A 20,005-nucleotide genomic window follows, 5' to 3' on the forward strand; every position below is an offset into this window, starting at 1 on the left:
ACACTAGGAAATTATGGCCACATTTCCAGAATTTCCAAACTATAAATTTTACGACTTTACTGGCATTTCTGGTTCATTCAAATTGAACTGGTATTGCCAAATTATTAGTATATTTCCTTTTTTTTTTTCAAATGAGAAATATCATTAATGAAAAATAACTTAATTCACGATTTGGTTATTAATGTATATCCGTTTTCATTTTTAGTATCTAAATTTTTTTTGATCAATATAATATAATATTATTTTAAAAAAAAGACACGTGGTGTATTCTAATAGTGCCACATGTTTGTTCAATGACCAGGCAATACTTGTTAACACTTATCAATGGTTGGTCAAAGTTAAATGTGTTTTTAATATTTAAATATTTAATATTATTTTTTTATTTTTTTATTTTAAAAAACTTAATTGCGACATTTTTTTATTGGCCAAAGTTGCCTAATAGTTTTTTTAACGCCTATTACTAAATGGACCAAAAACAAAGAAAATTGATACTTTAAATACCAAATTGGAACAAAAAAGTTTTAGTACCAAAATAGAAAAATAAATATATCTTAAGGGCTAAATCGTGAATTAAGCCATAAAAAAGGGTTAGTACATCATTCATGGGCCCAAAGCTCAGAAGATACGACAATTGAAGACCAAAAGTCGAGCCCAAAGGCATAACAACCCTACAAAAAACGTTAATTTTTAATAGGGCCACTGTCGCCATGCATGGAGGAGTGGGGAAGCAAACACCGGGAGACTGTCAAGAGGTTGCCAAACTAGCCTTGATAGCATGCTCGCCTCCGTAAGGAGCCAAGCCGACTTGAAGCCATGGAAAGTCAAAGATGTCGAATTCACCAACAACAGAGAAAACCAATTGGTGGGTTAAATAGACCTTTCGAGCTATTGGGCATAAACAAGTATCAGGGAAAGCATTGGTGCGATGACTCCATTAACCATCATGAAACAGGAACGATAAAAAGTCTAGAGAAATGTCGGCATTGCAACATTCTAGGCAAGGCTTCACAATTTGGATGAAAAAGAAAATAAAACATCCTAGATGCCAAAGTGGTGGCCGAAAGCAAAATAGGCAGACCCATGGAGAAGCAAGACATGGCCTCTCCTCGGCAGACTAAGGCCGACAATGGAGGAACGATCAGGCCTTAAGTTATTATGTCGAAAAATAGTAGGCAAAGTAAAAACCTGTAGATGATAGTTAACGATGTGAGAGATCGACTGGTGGTTGAACCCAAAGGTTTGGAGGAAATAAGAAAAGAGATTTCCAGAGAGAAGGAAGCACTACGTCAAAAATGCCCTAATACGACAGTTATGGGGCAACACTTTCCTAAGTGCTGGGATAGACTGGCCAAAATACGCTTTAGCCAACTCTTTCATAAGTGTTGGGATATGCATGCCTAAAGCAACGCTTTAATAAGAGTTGGCAAAAGTATAATCCTAAGATGACACTTTTGGGGCAAGTGTAGGGATAGACTGGGATTTAGCCAACTCTTTGTATAAGGGTTGGGAGATGCATGTCTAAAGCAACGCTTAAATAAGAGTTGCCTTTGTGTAGTCCTAAGACGACACTTTTGTGGCGACATTTTCCTAAGGGTTGGTATATGTATGCCTAAAGTAACGCTTGAATAAGAGTTGGTTTTTGTGTAGTCCTAAGACGACACTTTTGTGACGACATTTCCTAAGTGTTGGGATAGACTATGCTTTGGCCAACTCTTTGTATAAGGGTTAGGATATGTATGCCTAAGGCAACGCTTGAATAAGAGTTGGCTTCTGTGTAGTCCTAAGAAGACACTTTTGTGGTGACACTTCCCTAAGTGTTGGGATAGACTATGCTTTGGCCAACTCTTTGTATAAGGGTTGGGATATGTATGCCTAAGGCAACGCTTGAATCAGAGTTGGCTTTTGTCTAGTCCTAAGACGACACTTTTGTGGCGACACTTTTCTAAGTGTTGGGATAGACTACGCTTTGGCCAACTTTTTGTATAAGGGTTGGGATATGTATGCCTAAGACAATGCTTGAATAAGAGTTGGCTTTTGTCTAGTCCTAAGACGACAGTTTTAGGGCGACACTTTCCTAAGTGTTGGGATACACTTGTCAGCATATGCTCTGGCCAACTCTTTGTATAAAGATGTACCGTCCCAAATTTCCTTAATTCCGGCTTTTTTTGAATGTGTAGCACCAAAAATTTGGGTTTAAAATATGAATATTCTTAAAATTTTACATCATCAGTTTGTGAATAATTATATATATTCAAATTAAAAATAACTTAATAGCTTTGAGTGTGAATAACGTTTTTAATAAAAATGTTGCAAAAAATTAATTTAGTTTAGGGTTTAAGGTTTAGTGCTTAAAGATTATGGTTTAGAGATTATAGTTTATATAGTTTAAGGTTTTAGAGTTTTGTGTTTATGGGTTTGGGGTTTATGATTTTAGGGTTTTATGATTATGGATTTGGGGTTTTGTGATTATGGGTTTGCAATTAATCTTAGATTTTTTTTAATATGAACTGTATTGCGATATAAGTTTAACTTTAAGGTTTTGGTGTTAGCTTCTATAGTTATGACTACGGTTTAGGGTTTTATGGTTTGTGGTTTAGGAGTTTAAAGTCTATTATTTTAGTGTTTAGGATTTTATGGTCTTGAGGTTTAGGGTTTGTGGTTTAAGGCTTATGGTTTTAGGGTTTTGATAAAAAAACATCATAGAAAATTATTTTATTTTAAATTAAACAGCGCCGTTTTGCTCCTGGTATTCTCACCCATCATCCAAGTGTCCATCATGTATTCTTTTCGACACGTAGACAAAATTTGAAAGTAAAACATAAAAAATATATTTTAAAAATGAAAAACTAAAAATACTATTATTTAAAATAATTTTAAAGTTTTTTGGTATATATATGTCGATTGTTTTTAATTTATATATTAAATAATTTCTTATATAATTGTAAAGAGATAATATTAATTTTAATATATTAAAATTATCATTATAGTTTAAATTATTTAAGAGATAATAGATAAACTTTATATATATTAAAATTAAAAAAATTACTAACTCATGTATCTCTAGAGAAACAAAATTAATTAAGAATGTATGCATACTTTACCCGGATAAAGTATGTATTAGCAGATTCACTAATAATGCATACTTTACCCAGATAAAGTATGTATTAGCAGATTCACTAATAATGCATACTTTACCCGGGTAAAGTATGCATTATTTATTTGATTTCCATCATGTATCTCCATCAAAATAATTAAACCTTTCAAATATGGAAACAATTAAGAAGAAAATTGGATTGAAAAAAATCATTTTATTTTAATAAAAATGGTGCTATTTTAAAATTTTTCCCCTAAAAATTTCCCCCCAAACCTGAAATCCCTTCTTTTTCCCAAAATCAATTCCCCTCACCCCCCGAAATCCCACCGCGGTTTTCTTCCCTTTTCCTATTCTCTATTTTACTTAACCTTGCTTTTACCTTGTTTCTTAAAAGGTTGGCGTCCCACTTCCCACCAACGCGAAGGAAATCAGCTTCTTGCTTTGAATTTTAAACCCTAAGCTAATCTTCACTTCCACTTCTGCATTCCAATTGTTTCTCTTCTTTTCTACGAGTCAAGTTGTTTGCTGTTCATTTCACTTAAGGTAAGTTCTTTTTCTATTTCTGGTATTTGTAGATCTGTTGTTGTTTTCTGGGTCTTAAATCAAAGTGTTTATGTGATCTGACATATCTTGAGTTGTAGACATAATTAATAATTTGGTCGAAGAACAAAACAGACAATTCTACATTCATGTTTTTGTTTGGGATTTATTAACAGTTTGAACTTTGAACACCCGACCCTATGCCTTCTGTTTTTGTTGATTAATGCTTTTATAGCTCAGTTAAGCCTGCAACTGCAACAAGGCAAACGATCTTCTTTTGCTGCTTCTCTTTTATTGTTACCATCCAAATTTCAATTATATGTTGTAGATCTTGTTGATTCTAATTGTTAGTTCGTCTGAAAAATTTTTATTTTTAAGTATGCGTAAACTTTAAGTAAATATTGCTTTCATCTTTCCGTTCAATTGAGCAATGTTGCTTTGAGTATGCATTTTCAGTGAACCGTATCCCTGACTACTGCTATAATTACTGTCTATTGACTATAGCAATGAATATGTGGTCCCATCACCACTCTTACATTCAATTTTACGGTTGCTGTTGGTATTATTTTCATGAACAAATGGGTTTGTTGCCAAAATTTCTTGATATATAAAGAAACTATTTGTTGTAATATTATATATTGTATTGTGAGATGGTAAACTCTTTGTGTTTTTAGGTTCTTAAAAATGTAGGATTCCATTTTCCTTTGTTTCTGACTTTTATTCACTATGTTGTAAGCTGAGCATTGATGGCCATTTTGAATTTTTTTGCTCTTTTTCCTGCATCTCCACCCTCAAAATCAACCCCTTTGGCTTTGTTTACTCTTGGTGTTGTTATATCTTTATCTACTAGTCTTGCTAATGTTAGCTTGAAATACAACATGTTAGATTGTTAAATTTGTTTAAATGATATCTGACCAATGTCTCCTAGAGGACCCTTTGATTTGACTTTTTTTAATTTATTTTCTAGTGTGGGATTTTATCAGATGGTGAAGATTGCTATCACGCCATCTATTGTCCTTGCAGAGTTTATATGGTACAAGAAGAAAGTCACTTTCTCCAAGGTAATAGATTTGTTTCTCCTTCTGTTAACATAGAAACCGTTTATTTTTATATAGGCTATTATCGTTGTCCATCAGGTTGATAGGAATATGTTAGTCCCAAAATTGGAAGGTAAGTACCCATCATCTAGTGGATGTTTTGATTATTTCAAACCTTGATGGTACTTGCATCTTTGCCTTCTTGGTATGCTTCAGATTTGATGTGAGAAAGAAAGCAAAAGACTATGTATCCTATACTAGAAATAGATGTTTAAATAGTTAGTCTTAGTTTAGTTGAATGTATAGAATATTCAGATGTCATTATACCGCTTTGTGCTTTGATATCCATGGTGCCTTTTGGTTGTTTCGAACCATTTGTGGGTTACCATCAGTTCTAACTCTATCAATACTTATCATCATTTAACGAATAATGTCAGCTTACTTGCTTTATTTGTGCAGTTTGTTACAAAATTGTCATTTAGTTCTCTTTTGTGTTTATATTTTCCATGATAATGTTTTATAGTCATTTAACAATTCGTTAATCTGGCTGAGAAAACCTGCATAGAGTAACATTTTTTTTAAAAAAAAAATTCTGTTACAAGCTACAAAATATAGATCTTGTCATGTTTGTTCTAATTATTACTCCTTGTAGGATTAGAAAAGTAACCATTACCACCTTGAACCTTACTATGCTGCTCTATTTACTTTAAAATGGTTAGCCAAGTTCTGAATGACTTGCTGTTGCATTCTTATTTGTAGGTCTTGGTTAACATTATTGAATGTTTTTTGATATCTACAAATGGTCTGCAAATGATTTTGCCAAGGTTCGTTCATTTATCTTCATATAATTATGTCCATTTATCTTCATACCAGGCTTTCTTGCAGGCTTACAATGTCGAACTTATTATTACTTTAATGCAGGCTGCAGGACAGGATTATGAGAAGGAAAACTTAACGAAAGGAATTGAAGTTTCTTGGTGCTACCTTTATAGAAATAAGAGATCAATGAGTTTCTTGGAATTGAAGTTGCGTTTCAAAGCGTATTAGCTTTTATGTATTACAACATCAATATCAATGTCCATCATCTTATGTACTTCTTTATTTGTTTACTTTTGTACATTGATGTTGGTGGTATATATACATTTCACTAAATGTTAGTGTATTTTGATTGTTGGATCGATTTTTGTATTGAATATTCAATCTTTATTTTAATTTTAATTTTAATTTTTATTTTAAATTTTAAATTTTTTAGTTGTATTTAAAGCACAATTCCTATCATTATTCACTTTGTAAATATTTATAAAAATATATTAATATTGAAATAATAAAAATAGAAAAAATTATATTATACGTGTCTATCCCAATCTTTTTTATAGGTTGTTTTAAATAATATCTATCCCAACCTTTTAAGGTTGCTTTAAACAGTCTATCCCAACTTTTTTTAAAAGTTACCTTAGACATGGTCTATCCCAACCTTTTTAAGGTTGCCTTAGAGGAGTCTATTCCGACCTTTTTTAAAGGTTGCCTTAGACATGGTCTATCCTAACCTGTTTAAGGTTGCCTTAGACAGGTCTATCCCAACCTTTTTTTATAGGTTGTTTTAGACAATGTCGATCCCAACCTTTTTAAGGTTGCATTAGACGGCTCTATCCCAACCATTTTTAAAAGTTGCCTTAAACAAGAACTATATCGACCTTTTTAAGGTTGTCTTAGACAGGTTTATCACAACCTTTTTCAAAGGTTGGTCTTAACTAGGTCTATCCCAACCCTTTTTAAAGGTCGGCATTGACTAAGCCTTTTGCAACTCTTCAATAAGCATCGGCTTATGTTGACTTATACCGACGCTTTTTCAAAAGTGTCGCGAAGCCTATACCAACTGCACTATATACAACCTTTTTGGAAGCATCGGGAGAAGCGTCGCGAAGCCTATGCCAACCTTTTTTGCATCGTCTTAGGTCAAAAAAAGTGTAGTATTAGGGCATTTTTTACGTAGTGAAGAGAAAGTTCCTAAAGAGAGAATATTGATTGTATTACGTTTCATTATGATATTTCTCTGATGATGCCGATTGGGATCTCCTTTTGGCTCCATATACTCGTGATTGAGGTATATATTTTTATCGGTTAAATATTATTTTATTATTACATTCATTTATATTTTTAGAATTTTTAAAATGATTAAATAGAAATTTTACTATTTAGAAGGTTAAATTATAATTTTATCATATGTAAACATATAAATTTATAAAATTTAAAGGACTAAAAATAAAATTTTGAATCCTTATCTGCCCTTCTAAAATAGTTGGATTAAAGCTTAATTAAATTAACTTAATTAACATAAACATAATTTAATTAACTTAATTCAACATTAATCAATCTCAATGGGTTTTTCCATCATCATCAACTATCTCTTATTTACAAAATAGTCTAATAATCATTTTGACCCTTTAATTAATTATTATTTAAGTCCTCAAATTTTTGGTCAATTAAAATTCTATAACGATTAAACTTTTACAATTTAGTCCTTGGGCCTTAATTAACGATTAATTTGATAAAATTATTTGCCCAATCTTCAATATATTTTTATATTATCCTCGTAAATATCATATTTAATATTTACAGATTTAATTTAGAAAAATAAAATTTGAAACTACTTTTTCAAGATATCCGAAAATCGGGCCGTTACATTCTTACTGACTATAGAATTAGTAAAAAAATTATGTTTAAATTTTTAATTGACACCCATCTTGATTAAGATCTCTGGACAACATTTATCCATACCCTTATTTCAAAAAAGAATTCAATGAATTATGACCAATAAATTAACACTCTTAGTATTTTTTTTATTTACCATGTTCAGGTTTTTTACCCAAATAAATTTTAAAAAAATTTAAATACCTAAATAGGTTGTCAGCTGAATTATACACGAAAATGATATGTTTTTTTGGGTCGCGGCTATCTGACAGACGCAACACCTTTTGTTTATATTAAAATATTTTTTTTGTTTTTTTAAATAAAATATTTTTTTGTCTTTTTTATAATAAAATATTTTTTTGCAGGTCAATATATAACCCGTGTAGAGATACGGAAATGGTATGGGTAGGTGACGCCTATTTGGCAGGCGCGACTGGTTGAGCCTATCAAATAGGCGCGACTGGTGGGGCCCACATGCACGACTGGTGCTTTATTTTTTCCCTATTTGGGTATTTAAATTTTTTAATTTTTTTAGGTAAAAACTCATATTTTAATAAATCAATAAAATTGTCAAATAAATAAAAATCAAGTAAAATTACAATATATAAAAATTACATTAAAAAATCACAAAACACTAAACTAAACACTAACAATTTATATAACTTAATCATAAATTACTAACAGAATAAGTATAAAATTATTTTAAAAATATATATTACTAAAAATCACAAAACCCTATACTAAACACTAACAATTTGTAACCTAATCCCATAAATTACTAATAAAATAAATAACTATAACAAAACACAAAACACTAACAATTTATAACTTAATCATAAACTACTAACAAAATAACTATAATTTTTTTAAAAATTTACATTACTAAAACTCACAAAACACAACAATTTATAATATATTACTAACAAGATAATTTTACATTCTTAAAAATCACCAAATACTAAACTAAACACAACAATTTATAACATAATCCTAAATTACTAACAAATTAACTTTAAAATAATTATAAAAGAATATTTTAGTCGCGCCAATCTGTCAGGCATGACTGGTCACGCCTATTTGACAGGCACGACCTATGTCGGGTATTTATTACCCGTATTCTGACCCGCTGACTGTATTTTTACCTGTATATAAATTTAAATATTTTTAATAAAAATAAAATAATAATATTTTAATATAAAAAAAGGTGTTACGCCTGCCAGATAGGCGCGACCCAAAAAAAAAATATTTTCGTATATAATCCAGCTGACAACTTATTTGGGTATTTAAATGTTTTTTAATTTATTTGGGTAAAAAACTCACAATGTTCCCTTTATGGCTTATGTTTAGGGGTTCATGACTATTCCTCTCAACAATATTGTTTTCAAGATTTGAACCTTAATTTCCCTTTAAGAAAGCAATGTGTGGACGAGAGGATTTGTCACGATTGTAGGCGAAAATATAAGTAAAAGTATACTCAAGCAAAATTTTATATGAAATTAGACATTTGTTTTTTTATACAACATCTAAAACTAACTCCTTCCCGACACATGAATAAGAGGGATAAATCAAGTTCGAGTGTGCTCGAACCGATGTTTTCTTGCACTAGTAATAATACCATTGCCAATTGAGCTAAGACTGAAACAGTATATGAAATTAGACATTGGTAACAATACTAATACCAACGGAGCTAAAAGAGGAAGGAGGTGTAATTTTAGTATTTATTAGGAATTGCATATTTTGATTAATTATTAATTGTATTAGGATAAAATTAAACTTAATAATATATATAAATAAATGGATTGAATGAAAAAAATCTGTTTGTTTTAAAAAAATTACCTTAATACAGTTTAAAACAAACGGTAGCACTAGCATGTAGCTAAATAATTAATTTTTTATTTGACTTGTTTTTAATAATAATAATAAAATAAAATAAAAAACAAACAAACTCAAATGCTATTCTCGTTCCCTCGTGACTTCACTCTTTTGAAAAATTCAAACCTTAACCTCTGCAATTTCGACCAATTTTCAGTGATTAGAAACAAAATTATTATCATAATTTTCATGGAAACCAGATCCGCAAAACGAAAGAAGTATTGGTTGGAAGGCGAGAATGGAATCGATAGAATTAGTGATCTCCCAGACGTTGTTCTTCATCAAATTCTTTTTCATTTACCCATCAAATCCATAGCGCAAACCAGCGTGTTATCGAAAAGATGGAGATCGTTGTGGAGTTCATTCCCTGATCTTGATTTCACCTCTATTAATCCTATCGGTGTTGCTTCGACGAATGCTCCAAATACGAAGTCGAGTATAAAAAATAAAAGATTATTATTATGTCCGCATTCTTTTTCCGTTAAACGACTGGACTTCATTAGCCAGGTACTAGCTTTCCGCGACAAGCAATCCGATCTAAGGATCCTTCGTTTCCGTGCTCCTTTGAGTTTTTCACGTCTAAATGGCTTGATCCGTCTTGCCGTAAGGCAAAATGTGCAGGAATTAGACGTTGAAGTCGCCACCGACGATTACTTTAATTTCCCACGAAGTGTTCTCACCAGTGAATCATTGCGTGTCTTCAAGTTGAGATCTCGATACCCCGGTTTCCGTTTACTACCTCCGTCGGTCATGAGAGGTGGTTTCCAATCCCTCCACACCTTATCTTTATCCCTCGTTATTTTATACGATCAGCCCACACTTTCCGATTTGTTTACGGATTCATCGTTTCCTCGGCTCAAGAAATTGAACCTCGATGCTTGTTTTGGGTTGAAACAGCTTAAGGTTAGTTGCTTGGCACTAGAGGAATTCACGCTTGAAAATTGTTTCCAATTACATGGATTGGATGTTTCGGGGGCTAAATTGAAGACATTGCAAGTTGCGAGCTGTTTCGATGCGTATTGTGATAAGAGTTGGGTGAAGATTAATGCACCAAGCTTGAGAGTCATGGTATGGGAATATAATGCCATCACCGAGAACAGCTCGTTGGAGAACTTGGTATCGGCTCATGAGGCTTCCATTGGTTTCTTTGTGCTTAATGAAGATTTCAGTGTGACGAAGCTTCAGAGTGTGTCCAATCTTTTATCAGCTCTCTCCAGACTCCACACCTTAACGCTTGAAGGGCAATGCGTTGAGGTACATTTTTTTTACTTCGCAATTCATGCATTGCTTTACTGCCCTTTGCTGTTTGTAAAAGTCTTGCAAGGTGGAGAAAATAATATTAAGAAATTTGGAATTCAAATTAGGCTCGATTCTAAATTTAATTATAAAATACTAAAATAATAGAATAAAAAAGATTTCATGCACATTAATCATAATGATATTTGTCCATAAAAGTCCTAATGGGGTCCATGAATAATGAAATTTTGTCCTTAAAATCCCTTCAATTGCCTTTTATTTTAATTTTTTTTTATTTCAATACTTTGACTGTTTTTTTATTTTTCTTTATTATCATTTTAAACATTAAATCACAAAATATAGCAGGTGTTGTCAAGCAGGAATTATATTGCAAATCTAATGCATCCATTCGACCAACTAAAATCCCTAGAGCTACAAACTGGCTTCAACAAACACAATCTCCCCGGATTAGCTTATCTCTTCAAGTGCTCTCCTGCATTACACACTCTAATTCTCAAGATCCTCAATGATTATAAGATTGAACAAAGAGTATGTACCCATATATATATATATTTACGTTATACACGAAGAGAATGTACCCACAGTTCTTTTTTTACATTTTATATAAGTTGTCATGTTTAAATTTAATTTACTTGGTGATTGTTTTATTTGAACTTATTTTCAGAAATGGAACAAGGACTTGTGGGACATGCCTAGCTCAGAAGAACAATTCTGGGAATCTCAAAGCCAGGCATTGAAACCATTGCTTAACAACCTTAGTGTAGTGAAAATACATGGATTCTTAGAATGTGAGAATGAAGTTAGCCTAGCAAAGTTCTTGTTGAAGCATGGGAAAGCATTACAAGAGATTACACTTTTCTCCGGGCACTGCAACTATAGAGATTCCCTACGACGACAAAAGATTAGGTCACAACTGATGGGGTTTTCCAGGGCATCTTCTAATGCAAAGATTGAGTTTCTCTAAACTTAATTTGCAGAATATATTTTAATGTAAATTTGCAACATCAATGGTGACAATTTTTCTGGTGACTTTCTCTAGATACCGGGTTCCTTCCGTAATTACATTTGGTATTAAGTAATTGACACAGTTTCTTAGCCTAGTAAATTTCTCAGCTTTGGCAAGCTAAAGGGTATATAAGTCTTAAACTTTACGGAAAAAAAAATTTGAAAAACACATTTAATTAAGTCTATAAACTCTTTGGATTTCCTATTCAGTCTGCTCATTTATCCATTCCACCAATTATTCTTATCTTCATCTAACCAGTTAAGGAAATTTTCCTTCTTACTCCGTATATATAATATTGATAAATCATAAAAGTAACATGTTTTAATCTATGCTTGGCATATTTTTGGATGATTTATTATTTAATTTAGTGAATTTGATGCTCCTAATCCTTTAATTTCATGTTTTATACTTAGGAGAGCATAGAGGAACAAAAGGAGCAAAAAATGGGCTAAAATTGGACAAAAATGACTATTTTAAGGATCCACACGGCCAAGCCTTTTCCCACACGGGTTGAGCACACACCCATGTGAGCCACACGGGCTTGCCACACGCCCATGTGCCAGCCTGTGTCGATTTCAAACCCTGTTTCCCTAATACGTGGAAAAAAGCCAATTTTTAGGGTTTCTGAGCATTCTAAAGTTTATAAATACACACTAAAAGAGGACATAAAGGGACACGCAGAGCTGAAAGAAGAAAAGACTCAAAGAATGCCAACGGATTCAACTCAGAAGCAGGATCTCCTTCAAGACTGAAGATCTCCATTCAATTTCTCTCGAAGTTTTTGGGTTTCTTTATGTTTTGTTGTTTTCCTAATTTTGAGATATTTTCCTTCCAAAGTATGAACTAAATTCCCTAGATACCTAGGGAGGATGAAACCTAAGAAACGGAACTTATTATTTGGTTTTTCTGAATTACATGACAAATATTTGTTCTTGATCTCAATTATGTGTTCTTATTTAATGTTTTAATGTTTTCAGGATATTAATTCATGATTGATGTGCTTATTCAGTGGAGCAAAAGTCCCTATTTAAGAGTAGATCTGACATAATTGAGTGGAGTTGCATGCAATCCTAGAATAGGACGACATAAATCTACCGGATTAGAGCCAAATCTAATAGGGGAATTCATAGATCGAGTTAATGCAATAATAGGGGTTTTAATTAGAAAGAAATTTAAATTAATCAACCTAGAGACAGTTGTTTTTATTCCCGAAATAGATATTAACATAAGTTAGGGATTTCTACGGATCAAGACAAGTGAATAAATCGTTTAATTCAGATTTAGAATAATAAGTGAAGTCTAGGTGGATTCTTTCTTGGGTATTGTCTCTCTCATCGGTTTTCTTCAAATATTTTCCTACTTTATTCTCTGTTTCGTCTTAGTAATTAGGTTAGTTAAGACTAGGTTAAAATAAATCCCTTCAATTTATTCGGCTAGATAATAAAAAGATAGTAACTACTAGTACTTCTAGTCTTCGTGGATACGATATTCCCGACTCACCATAGCTATACTACCATTCGATAGGTGCACTTGCCTTTGTCGTATTTTAGTTAGTTCGTGACGTCATCAAGTTTTTGACGCCGTTGCCGAGGACTAAAATATTAGGAACGGTTGATTTTTATTAATTTGGTCATTTTTATTTTTATTTTTGTTTACTAATTCTTCTTTTATTTGCTTCTGGCAAGTTCCCTTTAGTTTATGACTAGAAGAAACTTGTCGGGACCACTACTTTTTGACAGTGAAATTGAAAGAACAACTCGCAGAAACCGTAGAGATGCAAAGTAGAACCGACAAAATACAGTTGAAAAACAAGAGGACATTACTGAGGAGATGGCTAATAATCAGAATAATCAGCTACTTCCTGTTGATTGTCCAAATCCAAATCCTGCTCCTCGTATTATGTACGATTATGCCAAGCCTACTCTCACTGGGGCTGAATTGAGCATTGTTAGGCCTGCTATTGCTACAAATAATTTTGAACTGAAACCTAACACTATTCAAATAATTCAACAGTTTGTTCAGTTCGATAGTTTGCAGGATAAAGACCCAAATACTCATTTGGCTAATTTTCTGGAATTTTGCGACACTTTCAAGATCAACGGCGTTTCTGACGACGCCATTCACCTACGGTTATTCCCCTTCTCGTTGAGAAATAAGGCTAAGTAGTGGTTGAACTCCCTACCAAAAGGTTCTATCACTACTTGGGATCAAATGATCGAGAAGTTTTTGCTGAAGTACTTCTCACCGGCTAAGCAGCCAAATTGAGGAATGATATCTCTTCCTTTGTACAGATGGATTTAGAGACCTTATATGATATATGAGAGAGTATAAAGATTTATTAAGAAGGTGCCCTCACTATGGGTTACCTCTATGGCTACAGGTTCAGACGTTCCACAATGGTTTGAACCCCTCAACTAGGCAAATGATCGATGCAGCCGCCGGTGGTACTATAAATAATAAAACACCTGAGGAGGCTTATGAGTTTATAGAGGAGATGTCATTGAATAATTATCAGTGGCAAGTCATGAGGACAAAGCCGACAAAAGTAGCTAATGTTTTTAACGTTGATACAGTCACCATGTTATCGAACTAGGTAGAACTCTTGAATAAAAAGATTGATGGTTTATGTGTTTCTATGCAGGTACATCCAGTGATGTAGTGTGACACAAGTGGAGATGGAATAAACAATGCAGAATATTTACCCTATGGTCCTAGCATGGAGAATGAGCAAATAAATTATATAGTTAATAATTCTAGACCTTAAAACAACCTTTACAATAACACTTATAATGCAGGTTGGAGGAACCACCAAAGATCTCATGGGGAGGTTAAGGAAATCAAAGACCACCACCCCTCTAGGTTTTCAGCAACCACCTTATTAGCCAGAAAAGAAACTGAACCTTGAAGAGATGTTGGAAAAATTTATATCGATGTTAGAGACTCGTTTCCAAAACACCGAGACGGCTTTGAAAAATCAGCAAACGTCGGTTCAAGGGCTGAAAAATTAAATTGGGCAGCTTGCTAAATTAGTTTCAGAAAGGCAACAAGGTAGTTTACCTAGTAACACCGAACCTAACCCAAAAGAACATGTGAAAGCAGTTACATTAAGGAATGGAAAAGTGTTAATTGAACCTGAAAAGAAGCTACCATAAGAATTTGATAAGGAAAAGGGCGTGGAGGTAAAACCTGAAGTGAGTATAACACCGATACTCAAGGAATATAAATCACCAATCCCATATCCGGTAAAGTTGAAGAAAGACCGCATGGATGCACAATTCGGTAAATTTCTTAAACTTTTTAAACAGTTGCATATTAACTTACCTTTTGTTGAAGCTATTTCACAGATGCCTACATATGCAAAATTTTTGAAAGAGCTATTAACAAATAAAAGGAAGTTTGAAGAGCTATCCATTGTGGAACTCAACGAAGAATGTTCAGCTATTCTCAAAAATAAGCTACCAACCAAATTGAAAGATCCAGAAAGTTTTACTATTCCCTGGTTAATTGGTAGTTTAAATATTGAGAAGGAATTAGCTAATTTAGGTGCTAGCATAAATTTGATGCCTTATAAAATGCTCAAGCAGCTTGGTCTTGGGGAACCAAAACCCACTAGGATGAGTATTCAATTAGCTGATAGATCTGTTAAATATCCTAGGTAGGGGTGAGCAAAATTCGATTCGACTCGAAAAAATCGAAAAAAATTCGAATTTTGAGTTAAACGAATCGAGTTATTTGAGTCAACTCAAATTTTTTTCGAATTTTGACTTCGAATCGAGTTCGAAAAAACGCTTAAAACTTTTTATTTTCCCCCTAAACTTTTACTTCCTCCCACTTTTCCTCCAAAACTTTTACTTCCTTCGCATCCCACCCCCATCTACCCCAAACCCATCCCCCTATTTTTTTTTAATATTTTCCCTCCAAAATTTTTCTCCCCCTATTTACTTTCCCTCAAACATTTACTCTTCAAAACTTTTTATTTTCTCCCTAAACTTTTGCTTCTCACTCTTTACTCTCAAATAAAAATCAAAATTATCCAAAAAAACCCTAAACATAAATAGTAATAATTTTATTTATATCTACTATTTATATTATTAAATTAAATTTCACATTTTATATTATTTATATTATTGAATTAGTCATATTGAATATTTATATTAAAATTGAATTATTAATGATACCATAAAATATTTGTGTTAAAATTTTATATTGGTATCAATTTTACATTTTATCTTTAAAATAACTTTTATTAAAAAATCACATTTTACATTTAATATATTTTTAATTCCAAAATACATAGTGACAAGAATATGAAGATAATTGAAACAACTAAGCAAGCAAAGAAGCTAACTCGTATATAAAAGATTAATAAATAAATTATGAGGTGATGAAAGGTAAAAAAATAATTGATTACGGTGAACAAATTTTATTACGATGGGTGACAGTGGTTATAAGGACCCAAAATTATTTTTTAAAATTTAACTCGAACAAATATATTTGATTCGATTCGATTCGAATTCTATCTCACTCGACTCGATTCGAGAAAATTTCAAATCAAATTAGGATGATAAAATATGATTCGTCAACTCGATTAACTCAAAATTTTTTCATTCGATTAGATTCAATTCGATCGAACGCTCACCCTTAATCCTAAGGGTATTATTAAAGATGTGCTTGTAAAAGTAGATAAATTCATATTCCTTATTGATTTTGTTGTGCTTGACATGGATAAGGATGTTGCAATACCTTTAATTTTAAGTCGCCATTTTTAGCCACTGCTAGGGCTGTTATTGATGTGGGTGATGGTAAACTTGTGCTTAGAGTAGGTGATGAAGAAATTATTTTAAAAATCTATGATGCCATGGGATTCTTTAGAGAACAAGATGATTCCTGTTATTTTATTGATTCTATTGATCATTTTATTCAAGATTCTTTACAGGAAATCGTTCATAAGGACTGTGTCTTATTCAAATAGAGGAGGTAAATGACGATGATGCTGTGATAGGTAAGACAAAAGTTGATTTAGATTCTAATGAGTTGTCACTGAGACAGCAGAGTTATAAGGGTATTGAAGTAAACGATGAATTAAAATTAAAACCCTCTATTGAAGAAACTCCTAAATTAGAATTGAAGAAATTACCAAATCACTTAGAATATGCATTTCTTGGAAATAATTCTACATTACTAGTGATTATTGCTTCAAATTTGTAGCTAAATGAGAAAGATGAGCTACTACAAGTATTAAAGGAGCATAAAAGAGGCATAGCTTGGAAGATCTTTGACATTAAAGGGATCAGTCATTCTTTTTGCACTCATAAAATCTTAATGGATGATGAGTATAAACCATGTGTACAAGCTCAAAGACGACTGAATCTTAACATGAAAGAAGTCGTTAAAGTTGAGGTAATTAAACTTCTAGATGCTGGAGTTATTATCCTATTTTTGACAGTACTTGGGTGAGTCCTGTGCAGGTTGTTCCTAAGAAGGGAGGCATGACTGTTGTAGCAAACGAAAAGAATGAGTTGATTCCAACAAGAACAGTCACGGGATGGAGAGTTTGCATTGACTATAGGAAGTTGAACGATGCCACAAGAAAATATCACTTTCCTTTATCATTCATTGATCAAATGTTAGAAAGATTATCTGGGCATATGTATTATTGCTTCCTATACGGACTCTCTGGCTACTTTCAAATCCCAATAGCTCCCGAGGATCAAGAAAAAACGACATTTACATGTCCATATGGTACATTTGCCTACCGAAAAATGCCTTTTGGATTAGGTAAATGTCTTGCTACTTTTCAGCGATGCATGTTGGCTATTTTTGATGATCTCGTAGAAGATATTATGGAGGTATTTATGGACGACTTCTCGGTATTCAGTTATTCTTTCCATCTTTTTCTTAAAAATTTAAAACGATTTTTAATGAGATGTGAGGAAATGAACCTTGTACTTAATTGGGAAAAATGTCATTTCATGGTTCGAGAAGGGATTGTTCTAGGTAATAAAATTTCTAGTAAAGGGATTCAGGTTGTGTAACATCCTGAAATAGGGCCTTGATAATGCTCTAGAATAACGTATTTTTATTTATTAATCATGTGTTTATTCTGAGCTTGATCCTATTAATTTGAGCTATTTATGTCTTTTTATCTTTTAGGGACTGATTTGGAGGCAAAAGCAAAATTAAGGGACAAAAGTGCGAATTTGGAGACACAATGGGTTGACATGTGACACAGGAAAAAGATTGTGCCAAAAGTGCGAGCATGGAAGACAGAAGGACTAAAAACGCAAAAAGAAGAGATTTTATTTTATAAGACTCTATTTTAGTTATATTAGAATAATTAATATTAAGATAATTATTAGGATTATTTAATTTTAGGATTTTATTTTAATTATTTTTATTTATCTTTAATTAAATGTATTTATCTTTTTAGAATTTAAGTTAAATTAGACTATCTCGCTAGCACTATAAATAGGGGGTGAAGTGACTCTATTTGGTGTTCATCTTTTTCTGTAAACACTCTCCCCCTGAAAGTCTAGGCTTTTGTTTTTTCATATTTTCTTTCAATAAAATTCCTTTTTCCATTTTTATATTTATTTTCTTTTCCACCATTATCATGAGCCACTAAAACCTATCTAGCCGAAAGCTGTCAATATTCCACAAAAAGGGTTCTTGAGGCCTAGAATCTATCCCCAAAAAGGGTTCTTGAGGCCTAGAATCCGTACTTAACCTTCTCGCCAAGTATTCATTGTTTCTCCGCACTACGGGCTGACGCTTCCGTCTATGGCCCTTAAAAAGTAAGCTTTTCAGCATATGCAAAGGCGGCCGCTTTGTATATTTTGGAAGGATTACACAGTCGGTTCGCTAACTTACTAGTTAGAGGTTGGCGAGCCAAAGAGACAAAATGACGTGGGATTCACCATTGAGAAGCGTTGATCTAGCATAGATTACTGGCTAGAGTCAGGTTCCCTAAAAATCGTAAGTCTAATCTTTGGAGCTGGTGGTCGTAGGAGTCCTCTTCCACTATAACTGGCTTACTTGAGTTGAGAAGGGTTATTTAAAAGTCGAGGATTGAACCCAAGGCGGAATGAGACAACTGGAGGCTAGAATCTACCAATAAGAATTTCTTTTCCTTTAACTCTCTTTATTATTTTTATATATTCTCCCTCTCAATTTCTGTCATTTATTTAATTTCGCAATTTCAATTTACTTTAAATTCTATTTTTATTTTTCCAAATCGAAATTCTAATTCTATTTTTTTATTTTTTCAGGAACGCAAATTTCTTGGCCAAGAAATTGTCCAAGATTTCAAGAAACGAGCATTCGTACAATTCGGTCCCTAAGGATTCGACCCTACTTCCCCTTTACTGTTATTTTTATTATTTTATAGGGAATAGGATATTTTTGGTGCTTTCAACGACACATCAGGCCTAGTCAGAATAGTGATTTCAGGACCACAAATTTGACATTAAAATATTTATTTTATGATCATTATGAGTTCTAGGATATGAAAAATAAGCATGTGTTAAAGTTTCATGAAGAAATTCTAAGTATAAGGTGTCCAATTGGAAATTAGGGACCTAATTGAATAAATTGCAAAACTTGGGTTCTAAAATCAATTTGCATGAAATTACTTTGAATTATAAATTAGAAGGTCTTAAATAAAAATTTGCACAATTTCTAAGTTTTTAGACAAAAAATGGGCATGCATAGAAAAATTTGGAAGTTTTGTAAGGAGGGGCATTTTGGTCATTTGGTAATAAACTTAATAAAAAGGGAAAAAGAAAGCCAAAATCAGCCATCTTCTTCCCTATAGCTGCCGAAATTCCTAGAGCTCCATAAGCTAAGGTTTTCAAAATTTCAAGCTCAATAGTAAGTGCTCCCTAGCCCCATTTTTAATGTTCTTTGTAATTTTGAGATCCTTGTAACATGCTCTATCCATTTCTACTCATATCTCAAGCTAGGGTTCATGTTTGGAAATTTAACCATGCATGAGATGCTTGTGTTGTGATGATTTATGGAGGAATATGAGAGTTTAAAGGATGGTAAAAAACTTTTACTAAGTAGGTTTTCATAAAAATGGCTTAAAGGACCATTTTGTAAAAGGTATAAAATATGTGGTAGAAATGTGAAATAGAGGAAAATATGGGCTGGTATAAGCTTAAGATACTTTGGCTAGGCATGGGTAACCAAGGAATTTCATGCATTCCATTATACGAGCCTAGGGATTAATTTGTAAATATGTAAAATGTTAGGGGCAAAATGGTCATTTTGTTTGGGGGTAAAATTTAAGTCTGAAATGAATAGTATGAGGTATTAATAATTTATTTTTATTGATATAGACCCCGACAAACCAATTCTGGAGGTCGACCGTGGAAAACAAAAGGTTTTAGAATAACTGAAATACGAAACCGAAGTAATTACCAGGTAAGTTTGTGTAACTCAAAGTAAACTTTAAATATACTTGAAAATGCATATTCTTAAATGTATGTTAATTTAGATATTGATTGT

At 32.5% G+C, this 20,005-nt stretch overlaps 1 protein-coding gene and 1 non-coding gene across 2 annotated transcripts; one reads left to right on the forward strand and one right to left on the reverse strand.

Annotated features, from left to right (window-relative positions):
- The first annotated feature begins 9,339 nt into the window (after positions 1–9,339).
- On the forward strand, positions 9,340–11,455 carry LOC108463660 (putative F-box/FBD/LRR-repeat protein At4g03220). Its single transcript, XM_017763560.2, has 3 exons — positions 9,340–10,488; positions 10,837–11,019; positions 11,156–11,455. Exons 1-3 carry the CDS (start codon positions 9,424–9,426, stop codon positions 11,453–11,455), a joined length of 1,548 nt encoding a protein of 515 aa, XP_017619049.1. The 5' UTR covers positions 9,340–9,423.
- Positions 11,456–13,755: 2,300 nt separating this feature from the next.
- Positions 13,756–13,861, reverse strand: LOC128287580 (small nucleolar RNA R71). The gene has a single exon (XR_008278280.1). It is a non-coding gene; the product is annotated as a small nucleolar RNA R71 (small nucleolar RNA).
- Positions 13,862–20,005: the final 6,144 nt, after the last annotated feature.

This window comes from Gossypium arboreum, chromosome 13 (genome assembly GCF_025698485.1).
Source record: "Gossypium arboreum isolate Shixiya-1 chromosome 13, ASM2569848v2, whole genome shotgun sequence".
NCBI lineage: Eukaryota > Viridiplantae > Streptophyta > Magnoliopsida > Malvales > Malvaceae > Gossypium > Gossypium arboreum.

Coding starts and splice junctions, on each gene's coding strand:
- LOC108463660 (XM_017763560.2), top strand. CDS start 9,424: ATGGAAACCAGATCCGCAAAACGAAAGAAGTATTGGTTGGAAGGCGAG. Junction 10,489..10,836: donor TTGAAGGGCAATGCGTTGAG/GTACATTTTTTT, acceptor AAAATATAGCAG/GTGTTGTCAAGCAGGAATTA. Junction 11,020..11,155: donor ATTATAAGATTGAACAAAGA/GTATGTACCCAT, acceptor ACTTATTTTCAG/AAATGGAACAAGGACTTGTG.